Source organism: Hermetia illucens, chromosome 2 (assembly GCF_905115235.1).
Source record: "Hermetia illucens chromosome 2, iHerIll2.2.curated.20191125, whole genome shotgun sequence".
Taxonomy (NCBI): domain Eukaryota; kingdom Metazoa; phylum Arthropoda; class Insecta; order Diptera; family Stratiomyidae; genus Hermetia; species Hermetia illucens.
The window spans coordinates 26,007,803-26,019,525 of record NC_051850.1 but is presented as its reverse complement, the minus strand read 5'-3'; the positions used below and the strand labels follow the sequence as shown (position 1 = coordinate 26,019,525).

General features: G+C 43.4%; 1 protein-coding gene across 1 annotated transcript; it reads right to left on the bottom strand.

Moving 5' to 3' along the window:
- Positions 1–1,809: 1,809 nt before the first annotated feature.
- LOC119649041 lies at positions 1,810–10,503 on the bottom strand. The gene is made up of 9 exons (XM_038051013.1): positions 10,015–10,503; positions 9,711–9,943; positions 3,612–3,753; positions 3,343–3,551; positions 3,075–3,282; positions 2,877–2,999; positions 2,666–2,816; positions 2,260–2,366; positions 1,810–2,179 (listed from the first exon to the last, which is right to left on the bottom strand). Exons 1-9 carry the CDS (start codon positions 10,112–10,114, stop codon positions 1,884–1,886), a joined length of 1,569 nt encoding a protein of 522 aa, XP_037906941.1. The 5' UTR covers positions 10,115–10,503; the 3' UTR covers positions 1,810–1,883.
- Between the last annotated feature and the right edge of the window lie 1,220 nt (positions 10,504–11,723).

Genomic DNA, 11,723 nt, shown 5'->3' with positions numbered 1-11,723 from the left:
CTTCAGTACAATTTGATTTGTAGGATGCGGCATTTGCGGCATTTGTGGCATGTTGCCCTTCTGTCAGGTCCCAGACAGGTTGCAGACGTGTGCCCATAATACAAATTTCTGTATCATTTGGTTGGGGCGACTAGGATTCGTATCTTACACACTAGCCAACTATTGTGATTTTCTCGCCGTTTAGAAGCTTCCTCTCGTATTGCTCTGGAACTTCTACTACAGCGAGGTTTTGGCCTTGAGGGTTCGCAGAGATGATACCAATCCGGACATTGGTTCCCTCCGGACATTTGCGTTTGATGGTCTCTTCTACCTCCTTCTTTTCTGTGAGGCAGCCAAGGTCTTGGATTTCCAGAGAACATGTGGGTTCCAAGCTGGAAACCAAAGCTTTCTCACCCAGAAGCTCTTTAGATTCTGCACAGAACGTAACTTTTTTTGTTGTCCTCGGTCCTAATTCGACTAGGACTCCACTACCTTTCGTTTTTCGAATGGAAGACTTCGCTCCGCTATCTTCGGGCTTGATCTTGTAACAATTTTCACTGAGGGTTTCCGCAAAAGTCTTGTCTTCCGTCGGGTTAATAAGCAGAGATAGCGGTCTAGTCCTCTTTCGTCTCCCCACCTTTTCTTTTGGTGCTCCATCGTCGGTGTCCGCCTTAATTTTGAATACAGGTTTTTTTGATGATGCGGCGTATTGTGATCTCTTATCCCTCTTCGCCTCCTTCTTTTAAGCCCTGGAGAGTACTTGAGTAAAGTCTCCTTCAGATGTAGCTTCCTCCTTTCGTTTTCCCAAGTTTGCACTGCAATGGGGTGTCTGCGATCCGTTTAGCACTCGCGGTGTTCTTATCGGGACGCGCAGTTGTTTCTTCTTCCCGCAGATTTTCTCTTACTCTCCATGTCCGCCTATAATATGAAATTCTGTCCAGGGGCTCCTCCAGTTCTATTAGCCCATTTTTAACCCCTTTGCTAACGTTTTTCTGGAGGAACGTTACAAATCGTATGTGCTTCATAACTGCCGCGCATTTCTTAATAAGCCTTTCCTCTTCAGCTTCCGCCAGAGTAGTCGACAGCGCTCACACTCGACGCAACTATAGAACTGCGTGGTATTGTTTGGGTTGCCGTCTCCGTTGTACGTGCCGCATCTCTTTGCGAGTCTTCCTCTCTCGACCCGTTGAGGATCGTTGACGACCCCCGCGCTACCGCCATGATAGGATCCCAAATAGCTCGAGCAATTGAAAGCCCAGAAAAATAGGGCCTCACACTTTGTAACTTTGTAACAAGTCGGGAAACCGGAAGCTGGACCCTTCAGGTATGAAAAGTTTTGTGTATTTCTTATATAAAGACGTTTGACTGTGCATTAGCCCCATTAGTAAGTAGCACGCAATATATGCATATATTATGTGGAAGTATTCACTCTTTTTTCAGACTTTTCGGTTGAGTAGTTTCTGAGGATGGATCTGATAATCACTTTCGCCCCCTGCACTTTCCACCTTTCCAACAAATGTCAAAACTAAGGCTTCGGAAAGTACTTATCGAGACCTTTAATTTGATACCCCACATGACTATATTTGGGGAACAAAAAAATGACACCCGCCTCTTGCTTGTATGGAGACCCTCCCCTTTACATTCGATCTAAAAACCTTAGAAAAGGAGCAATACATTGGGTTTGGATAAACACCTTTTTTTCTTGATTACGGGGCCAACACCCTTCCGATCTAGCGGCATGTCTTCACTATCAAAGCCCCAGTGACTCGGACTAACGTTAAGATATTAGAATGCCAGCTCCAAATATAGCAATCATAAAATATAATAATACTTTATTTCTGCAGAATTCCAATAATTTTTAATTAAATTCATTTGTCTTTTAATTTCCCTAAATAAAAACAAAATTACTTCAAAAGAAATAAATAATAATTCTTGTAAATCAATGGAGTTTGATGTTCTGATACAAAATTTCGTTCAGGACGTTGAGATCTGAAAGGATTCACTATGGCAGGAAGTACTATCTCGAGTGGCCGTTCAGATTCTCGTAGAAACGTTTTGAGATCAAGTACAGATTCGTAATCTGTATAAGATGTTATAAGGACTGGACATTTCGCACGGGAAGTAGCTTTGATTGTCTCTGGCCAAGTATCAGTAATGTTGAAACCTGTTGATCGATAAAGGCCAGGATTGAAATAGCAAACTGGGGAAGAGAAATAAAGAGTAAAGTTTGGGAGTTAGGTTGGATTTTGAATTGGTTTGGTTTCTGAAAAGGTATAATACCTAGGGAAGGCTCCCTATAGGATGAAGATGAGGTGTAGCTGTGATACAGCAAATTTTCAAAATGATAGTTGACCTCCTTCTTTTGTTTCTGGCATTGCTTGCAGAGTCTGAAATGAGAGGTTAAATTTCACATCTGTGATCTATTATCTATAGATTGGATTGGATTTAGATATTATATCGAAAGTTAATAGTAAATAGCGCAAATTTCCTTTTTCGGGTAATCTATTTGTTTATTCGGGAATCATTTGTTCTCCCCTTTAGTGAGAGTTCCTTATAACAACTGGTTCCCGAAATACGGTGCTCGCGACATAGAAAAGTATTTTGCCGAAAAAGAACATTTCCTATTTTTCTATCTAAGATATTAGATTTCTATATCCAAGTCCTAGGAATTGTTCTAATTTCTTACCTTTGCTTTTGTAAAATTGACGATTGCATCTCTGATATATTCAACTCCGGACCGACAAATACAACATCTAATTTATTAACCTCTGGAAGCAGATGCAACAAAAACGACTCCCACTTTTGTAAGGTATCCACTTCAAAATTTTGTTCAGCCCCTAAAATGTTAGACCTCGTTAGGACCTCCTAAATACATTCTTTTTATGAAAGAGCATTACCTATAACGTGGATTACCAGTTCTGGTGATTGTATCAGATCAGTGAGTTTCAGAGCAAACCATGTCGTCAAAGCTGGACTTGCAATTTGGGTTAATTCAGCATAAAATATAAGATTGCCAATATCTAGAAGATCAAATAATGGTCATTTTCTCCGCGGGATGAGAAGAATTTCTCTGGTTGACAGTTAAAAGGACTTACCACTCAATTTCTCATAAAGCTGCCCAAAAACTTGAGTAATTGTACAAAGATTCTCTCCTGAGTTTGTCAGGATCTTGGAAGGAAGAGTTGGTTTGATTTTCCCAAATTTCGATTGATGAGTGATGATTTTTTCAAAGAGTTTAAGTTGTTTGCACCATTCCTTATGGGTTTCAGGTAGATGATCTGCATGTAAACGGCAATATGAGACCTATCGAAGGATCCCATAAAGTTGAAATAAATATTTAGATCCCAATGTTACGAATACAACCTGTTTACAAAAACTGCAATCATCTAATTTCTCATGCCTCCATTCACGGCAGTCTGGGTTGCTACATAATCGAGGAAACAGAAGGACTTCCTTTTCGAACGGCTCTAATGGACGCTTTAACATGTTTTCGCAGATATTGATAGTACTCACACGTAAAATTTGGAAATCTTCGTTGGTTGCCCCGTGTACATTGTTGTAAACATGTCCTCCTGTAAATTGTAAGATTCATGTCAAGCTGGGTGTGTTCCCATGAAAATGAAAACTTAGACCTCTTTGCATAGCTACCATTTTGAGGGTGGCGCAGAAACTCATGTGTTTAATTTTGTCTTCGTTCATGTGCTTTTCGGAGCAGTAAAATACCATTTGGCAGACGTTGCAGGGTAGTAATGTTTTTGGGCATTCCTTACAAACCTATGATTAGAATCGAATTAGCATGGATCATCATTATATGAAAGTTCTAATTATATCTTCCAATATATGAAAAAAAAAATCCATCGAATCAGTCTGTCTTCAATGTAGAAATGAGTAGGTGTTGTATTACAAAAGTAATGCCACTTTAAAGTATGATATTACATTACCATTACCGAGCGCGATCCAAATATTACATCATCTAACATTAACGCATCACGAAGCATCATCGCATTACCTAGCATCAATGCATTCCCTAGCATCATCCCATTACCAGGTATCATCCCATTACCAGGCATCTTCCAATTACCAAGCATCATTCCATTACCAAGCATCATCGCATTACCTAGCATCATCCCATTACCGAGCCTCATCGCATTACAAAAGTGATGTTGCAAAAGAAGCACCTAAAATGATGTACGAGTCGCGGTAGTGGATGGCTGAATATCGGGTTGGCTTTGGGCTTGCTTTAGGTTGGCTCCGGGCTTGCTTCGTGCGAACATTGGGCTAAGTTTTGATCTGGTTTCAGATTCGCTCTGCACTTGCTTTAACTTGGCTTTGGGTTGGCTTCGGACTGACTTTTCGACTGGCTTCGGGCTTGCTTTAGGTTGGCTTCGGGCTTGCTTTAGGTTGGCTTCGGGCTAGCTTTTGGACTAGTTTCGGGCTGGCTTTAGGCTAGAAAATGATTTCGGGTGCATGTGCATTTGGGGATGCAGATTCTTGGCTTTAAGTTATAGACTGTAATGTTACTGCTTGCGAATCTGTTCCCTCGGGCAGCGTTGATGTGAAAAGGTGATTTTGGTTTTGTGTGTGATCTTCTGTTCACAAGCGAGGTCAGCTCGTCGTGATTGATTTCGCCATTGGGTTCTACCAAATGCTTGATCTGGATGCAATCGCGAGTCGCCCATCCAGCATATCAAGCCACCGTTGCTTCGGCCGGCTTTTTGGCCGCTTACCATCGACTTCGATGTCCAGATCAATCTTGGCAAGTGAATTCTTGTTAGCGCGAATTACGTGACCATATCATCGAAGACGAACCGATACACGCCGGGAGACACTGGGAGTCCCCGTAGCCGTCGATAACTCGTTGTCGACCTCAATGGGGTGATGTGAGCTTAACTCTGCCAAGGGGGCAGTTGTAGTGTGTATCACGAGCCAACCACTTCGGGACCCTGGTCGGGTAGTGTGGATTGAATCGGTATTAGTGGACCGCGTTGCCTCGAGCGAGCGCGGGATCAGCAAATCGTAGGTCAGGTCTCAGGGAACTGGGGTAGGGGCTTTGTCTCCGAGGGCATACCCGTTCCTGACTATTGCGGCCCGCTCCCTTGCACAAGATGCACAGGTAAAAAACTTAAATGACGAACAAAAACAAAACAAACGAGAAGATAGTGGAAATGGAGAGTGAGCTGGCTTCGTTTATACGCAGCATGAAAATGCGTCGCTTGGCCCAGAGTCTAGCGAAGGACGCAGAAAGGGTTGAAATACCCGACGAGAGATCGATATGCGCAGACGGAGAGGAGGACTCACAAAGTGATGCGACACCTGCAACAGAGACGGGAACCCAGATAGTACCACGCAGTGCAATAGTTTCGGAAAGAGGCACAGTAGAAACTGCGGAAACTAACCAAATGGTTTCGAATATAGGCCGAGTGGGAGGGTTGTCGATTATTCTGGCGCAAGCTGAAGATGAAATTATTAAGAAATGCGTAGCCGTCCGAAGCCCACGCGATCTGCGATGTTCCTCCAAAAATGTCAGTGAAGAGGTGGAAAACGGGCGGATGGAGCTGGAGGAGCTCCTGGACAGAATTTCATATTATAGGCGGACATGGAGAGAAAGAGAAAGTCCGCGGGAAGTAGAAACAACCGCGCCTCCCGATGAGAACACTACGAGTACCAAACGGATCGCGGACAACCCATTGCAGAGCAAACTAGGGAAAAAACGAAATGAGGAAGGGGCTGAAGATAACAACAGGCCGTCGTCAGAAAAACTTCAAATTAAGACGGACGCGAAGGACGGAGCAAAAAAAGAAAAGCTGGGGAGACGATGGAGGACCATCAGCTCTGCTTATCAAGGAGGCAAGACTTTTGCGTCCTCAGTGAAATCCGTTACAAGATCAAGACCTCTGGGAGAGAAAGCTTTGGTTTCCAGCCAGGAATCCACTTTCTTCTCTGGAACTCCGAGACCTTGATTGCCTCACAGTAAAGAACGAGGTAGAAGAGGCCATCAAACGTGAATGTCACAAGGTAACCAATGTCCGGATTGGTATTACCTCTGCGAATTCCCGAGGCGAAAAACTCGCTGTGGTGGAAGTTGCAACTTGTCGGTGACCTGACAGAAGGGCAACATGCCGTAAATGTGGTCAGTCAGGCCATAAAGCGAACACCTGGAATGAAAATAAAAGCTGCATCCTATGCAGAGACCGTGGCGCGTCTGATGAGAACGTTGCGCACACTACCGGCTCAGGACGGTGTCCAATCTTTAGAGCAGAACTGGAAAGAGCTAGGACGCGGTCAACATGATTCGCTGCCATATGGGTTCGGGACAGCACCCTCCTTAGGGTCCTTTCCCAAGCCGAAGAAACGGCTTTGTCGGGATTCGGTGTTCAGGGCTAACGTTTTTCAGTGTCCATTTCAAGCCGAGTGAGACGATTCCGGACTTTCAACGCAGGCTTGATGCATTGGAGGACGCTATCTTAGGCACGGATTGGCGGATCCTGGTTGAGGGTGACTTCAATGGCGGGGCACTTGAATGGGGCATGCCTCAGTCAGACTCCAGAGGGAAATGAATTCTCGAAATGACGGCGAGAATAGGACTGATAATTCTGAACTCCGGATCTACTCCAACGTTCCGACGCCCAGGCTACAAGGGAAGCATTCCGGATGTAACCTTCGCGTCGGAGTCAGTAGTGTCGCTGGTGGACGGGTGGCGAGTTGTGGAAGATTTCTCGGCAAGCGATCATCAATACAACAGCGGGAGGTTTGTCGAAACTCTTGGAACAGGTGGGGTGGCGCTGGAGGGTACTCACGCACCTGACACTGTCGTAAATTCAGTCATGAACCTTATAACGACAACCTGCGGGGCCTTCATGCCCAGGAGGGCATTGAGACGTGGCAAACCTTCTATGCATTGGTGAATGATGGAAATTACAAAACTCCGAAAGAAGTGTCACAGATTCCGCGCTTAACACAACATCTAAGCGACCGGGAGGAGGCATGTACCATAATGATGGAGTACAAATCAGCCAAAAGTAGACTCCGCCGCGCAATAAACAGGCGCAAAATTTGCTGCTGGCAGGATCTGTTCGACGAGGTGAATGAGGACCAGTGGGTACTCGGTTACAAACTGGTAATCCGAAAAATCGGGGCGGTGCGGAAACCCTGTTCACTTAAGGCCGAGCAGATGTACCGCATTGTACGACACTATTCCCTGTGCACCCAAGGCATTTTCCCTGATAGTTGGAAAGTGGCGAGGCTTGTGCTGATTCGCAAAGGGAAAGGCGACTCCGATTTGCCGTCTTCATACCGCTCAGTTTGTATGCTCGGCACTGCCGGAAAAGTGCTGGAAAATCTCATCGACAGTAGATTCGCTGAAGCGGTACGCGCTGCCGGAGGCTTATTTTCACGGCAGTTCGATTTTAGAGCGGGGAGATCCACAGTTGATGCTGTCATGCAAGTTGTGGATGCCGTTCGACGAATGGAGGCACATAGCCGCCGAACTCGTCGGATGGTGCTCTTCGTAACACTTGACCCCAGAAACGCCTTTAATTCCGTAAAATGGACAGATAAGTAATAGCACAATATGAATATTTAGGGTATACATATAGAATAAATATTATTGGGTGCAGGCATAATGTATTTTATATTGCCTGTACCATAGTTGTAGACATATTCTTATCTTAAGATAATAACAGGACCTTGTTCGAAGAACGCATCTTGTTTTGTAACATGTGTGAACGGGCCTGATAATCAAAATGGTACAAGCATAATGTTATTTTTATTGCTTGTACCATATTTCGTAAGAAATGTGTGTTCATTAATGAAGACACTTTGACCTACGCATTGTAAAATGCAATATGGACATGTGCGCGACACATGATAAAGATAGGATAATGTTTACAAGATAGGTTACTTTGTAAGAAATATTGTAAATAGTCTTTAGTCTAAATTTGGAATTTAAATAAAGTGGTCATACGATCCTTCCCAAACGGACTCAAATCGAATTTTATTTTAATTGATATGCTGGGCAGATTAGAAAACCCATTCCACGGGCCAAGGTAGCACGTCGAGGGTAGTACAGGGTTTCATTCTAGGGCCGCACCTCTGGAACGCTTTCTACGAAAGTCCACTGAGACTCGTTATCCCCGAAGAGTCGAGCCTGGTCGGTTATGTAGGCGACGTTGCGGCACTTATTGCTAGACGCACTGTTGAACAGGCGCAAAGCAGACTTGGCATATTTATACGTCGGGTAAGCGGACGGATGACTGCTTATGCTTTTAGGATCTTGGCCAGAAAGCGAATCCCGATCCTGCGTACTATGTCCATCAGCGAGTTGACTATAGAGTCAAAACCAGCGGTTAAATACCTTGGTTTAATGCTCAACTCGAAGATGAGCTTTTTCGAGCAAATCAGAGTAGTAGCGGACAGGGCTGCAACTGGAGTCGGCTAATGGCGAATATTGGGGCCCATGTATCTACTAGGAGACGTCTTCTTATGGGAACAACGCAGTCCGTTTTGCTCCATGGCGCAGAGGTATGGGCTAATGCCCTCGGCAAGGAGGTACATCGTAAGCACCTTGCTCAAGTGCAGAGACAGGGAGCTTTGCGAGTGACGTCTGCTTATCGCACTGTCTCAAAACCAGCCGTGATGATGATCGCGGGAGTGAATCTCGTTGCCCTCCTTGCGAAGGAGCATAAAGCTATCTACAGCCCTACGGACGAAAATTTAAGAGAGAAGAACCTCAACGCAACCTTACCGAGTGGCAACTCTCTTGGCAAAATGAGTCAAAAAGTAGATGGACTGCGTGGCTCATCGACAATTTCGATCCGTGACTGAACTAAACGTACGGTGAGATTGATTAATTCTTTACCCAACTTCTAAGTGAGCTTGGAGGTTTTTAGTCCCGTCTGCACAAAATTGGAAAAGTGCGATCTCCTGATTGTACGCTCTGCAATGGAGTGGCGGACGATGCTGAACATACCTTTTTCACTTATGAAAGGTGGAACGGCTTTCGTCAGCAGCTTCATGTAGACACAGAGAAGCTCTCTCCAGACAACCTTGTCAGACAGATGCTGAGGAACGATGGAGTAGTGTTGCGCATTATGTTCATGCGAAGAAGATTGAACTCGACCGGCAGAGGGACCGGATGGCAAGGGGTTCCCTGAAGTATCAACTCCCTTCCTTCCTTCCTTCTCCTTCCGTTGGTAATAGGAATTCCCTGACTTGAATGCTTTCAAAGCCGGTAGAGCTGGAGAGCTAGCCCAAAGTAATGTGTCCAGGCTAGTTCTCTGCTGACAGGGAGGTGTTTAGTTGGTAGTCCGACGGCTTTCTGCTGCGGGAGTCCAATACTCTGTGGGTAAACGCATTCAGCTACCCACTCTCAAAATAAACCACCGAAAGAAGACAATCAATTGTAATGATTACAGTTCCGGCCATGTTAGATGTACAACAACTCAAAAGGCGTTAACTTTGATGCGAAAATCTATGCTTTTGATTTCACTAAACTGTAATATCTAATAAAGACCAAATATAGATTTTTGCTTCTCATTTCTAAAAACTAATTTCTCTCCATGACCGCACTAAATAGCAACTGCAAAACATTACAAGTAGTTCGCTCTGACGCTTGATTTTCACGCGATTTATCGTGTTCGTTAATTGGAAATTCGCCAAAACAGCGATCAATCAATTTTGATAGGTGTTGAACCGGATTTGCGTAAAAACCCATGTTATGTTACCCAATTTACCTGACATAGCGACTGCAAAAAATACTTCCGTGGATGGAACACGTACTCTATATATTCCTCAAACTCTTCGTCTGTATCCTCCGAACATTCAGTGTCAATGTTCTCCAGCTTCGATGCACCAAATATAGCTTTCAATTTTGGATTATTCAACAAAGTATTCAGGATAAGGTTGCTATCATTCTGGCTCGATTCATTGGTATCACAATGATTAGCAGTAACTTCACTGATTATACCTAGGAATTTTTTCACAATAATTTCAATTATGAACGGTTATTGATTCGATTTTATTTATTATAAAAATTACCGTTTAATTCAAAATTTTTATCAGGACACTTTTCGATTTTTAGATTTTCCAATTTCTTATAGGATTTTGCTCTAATTTTATTTCTATTAATTGTTTCCATAATTATTGTTAATCACTTCAGTACTTTTCGAAGCTTATACAATACTCGGTGATTTATTTAAAAATAGTTTAAGGTTCTTGAAATGCCCAGGACTGAGCGATACCGTGCATTTGCTTTGTTGTACTGATAGTGTTGACTAGTTGCGCACTGTCTGTAAGGCCTCGTTCACAGCGCACATTTCATCCATCTATGCCGTGGGGTAGTGAAGGCATGTGAGAGTCTACCGGGACCAGCATATTGGGATCCAAATCTGTGGAGTCGTAGGATCACTTAATCCCTTCAGAAGGGGAGTGTCATTCCTATTTTTAAAAAGTGACCTTAGGAATGGTTCCAGGACTCAATGGGCCCACTTATGTCATCTGGAGTCAAATATTATGTCTTTAAGCCTTTGTGGTCCTAAAAAGTGCACATTAGATATTCTACTGCAAATCTTCGCTAGTGCATCTAGATGTGCACTAGTCATAAAATTGCATCTTGACAAACACATTGTTTTAAGTTCATTGTGTGTCTGCAAGAAGATGAGCTAAAATAGAACTGATCACTGTATCTATGAAAGTGTCGTGAATGACTCTGGTCGCATGGGCGAGGAGAAAATTGATGCTCACAGAATACATGTGTACCCAGCCCATGGAAGTACTATCGACATTTGTCTTCTTCGAGTAGTTTAACTAATGGACTGTGTATCTCTTAGATGTTTGTTCATTAGCAATTCTTGGCAAGTTAGTCTGTTTTGTTTGGCGCATTGGATAGTTTTTGAAATATTGGGATCTCTAGCATGCTCGAGTTATCATGGGTACATCATGAGATTTCAGCAATAGGAAGTCATTATGCGGATTCGTAAAACTAAAGAGGCCAGTGAACACGGAACAAGATGTACAAACCACTGAGACTAATCGGGAGCAAACGAACTGATAAGCAGAAATTTTTCAAAATTTATGTCGCGCTATTTCCAGAGATCAAAGTAGTTAGCGGGAGAAATATTACAGAATGACGTTGCCTTCGCTAATAAAGTTTATTTTGGTACCGATGGTTTGGGAACAACTTAATCCCTTCGTCAGTGCTGAGCTTCGGAACAGACTGAACAAGGGATTAAGTTGTACCAGCCAATATTTATTATCACAAATTAGAGAATCATAGAAAAGATTGGGTTTTTTGAGTCAATTGACTCCTCGTAACGATTTGGTCACTATCCCGGTGTTCCTTTGTGAATTCTTGCGTTTTCCATGCTATGCACTTAATATGGTCAAGCATTTCTCTCATTGGTTCTAGTATTGTTTTTCAAATGGAAAGTCTGAGTTTGTGTGGAAACTCTGAATCAGTTCTGCTGGAATCTTGGCAGAGATCTCACCTTTATTCACTGTCATTTTGACTATTCAACCCAGCTTTTGTGAAGTGCAGGCAGGGCTGACGAGAGAAGGTGGAAAGGGCCTGCATTTTTGTCGAGGGTCCAGAATAGAAATTTCAATGAAAATAGGGAATAATATCGGGCCCGCCATAATTTTTATCTAAGAAGCATATAATTTTCCCGCGGGATAAATTTTTTCTCATAATTTTCATCCCGGGCCTACCGCCCTGAGTGAGAAGTCTGATCTATATCACTTTATATATA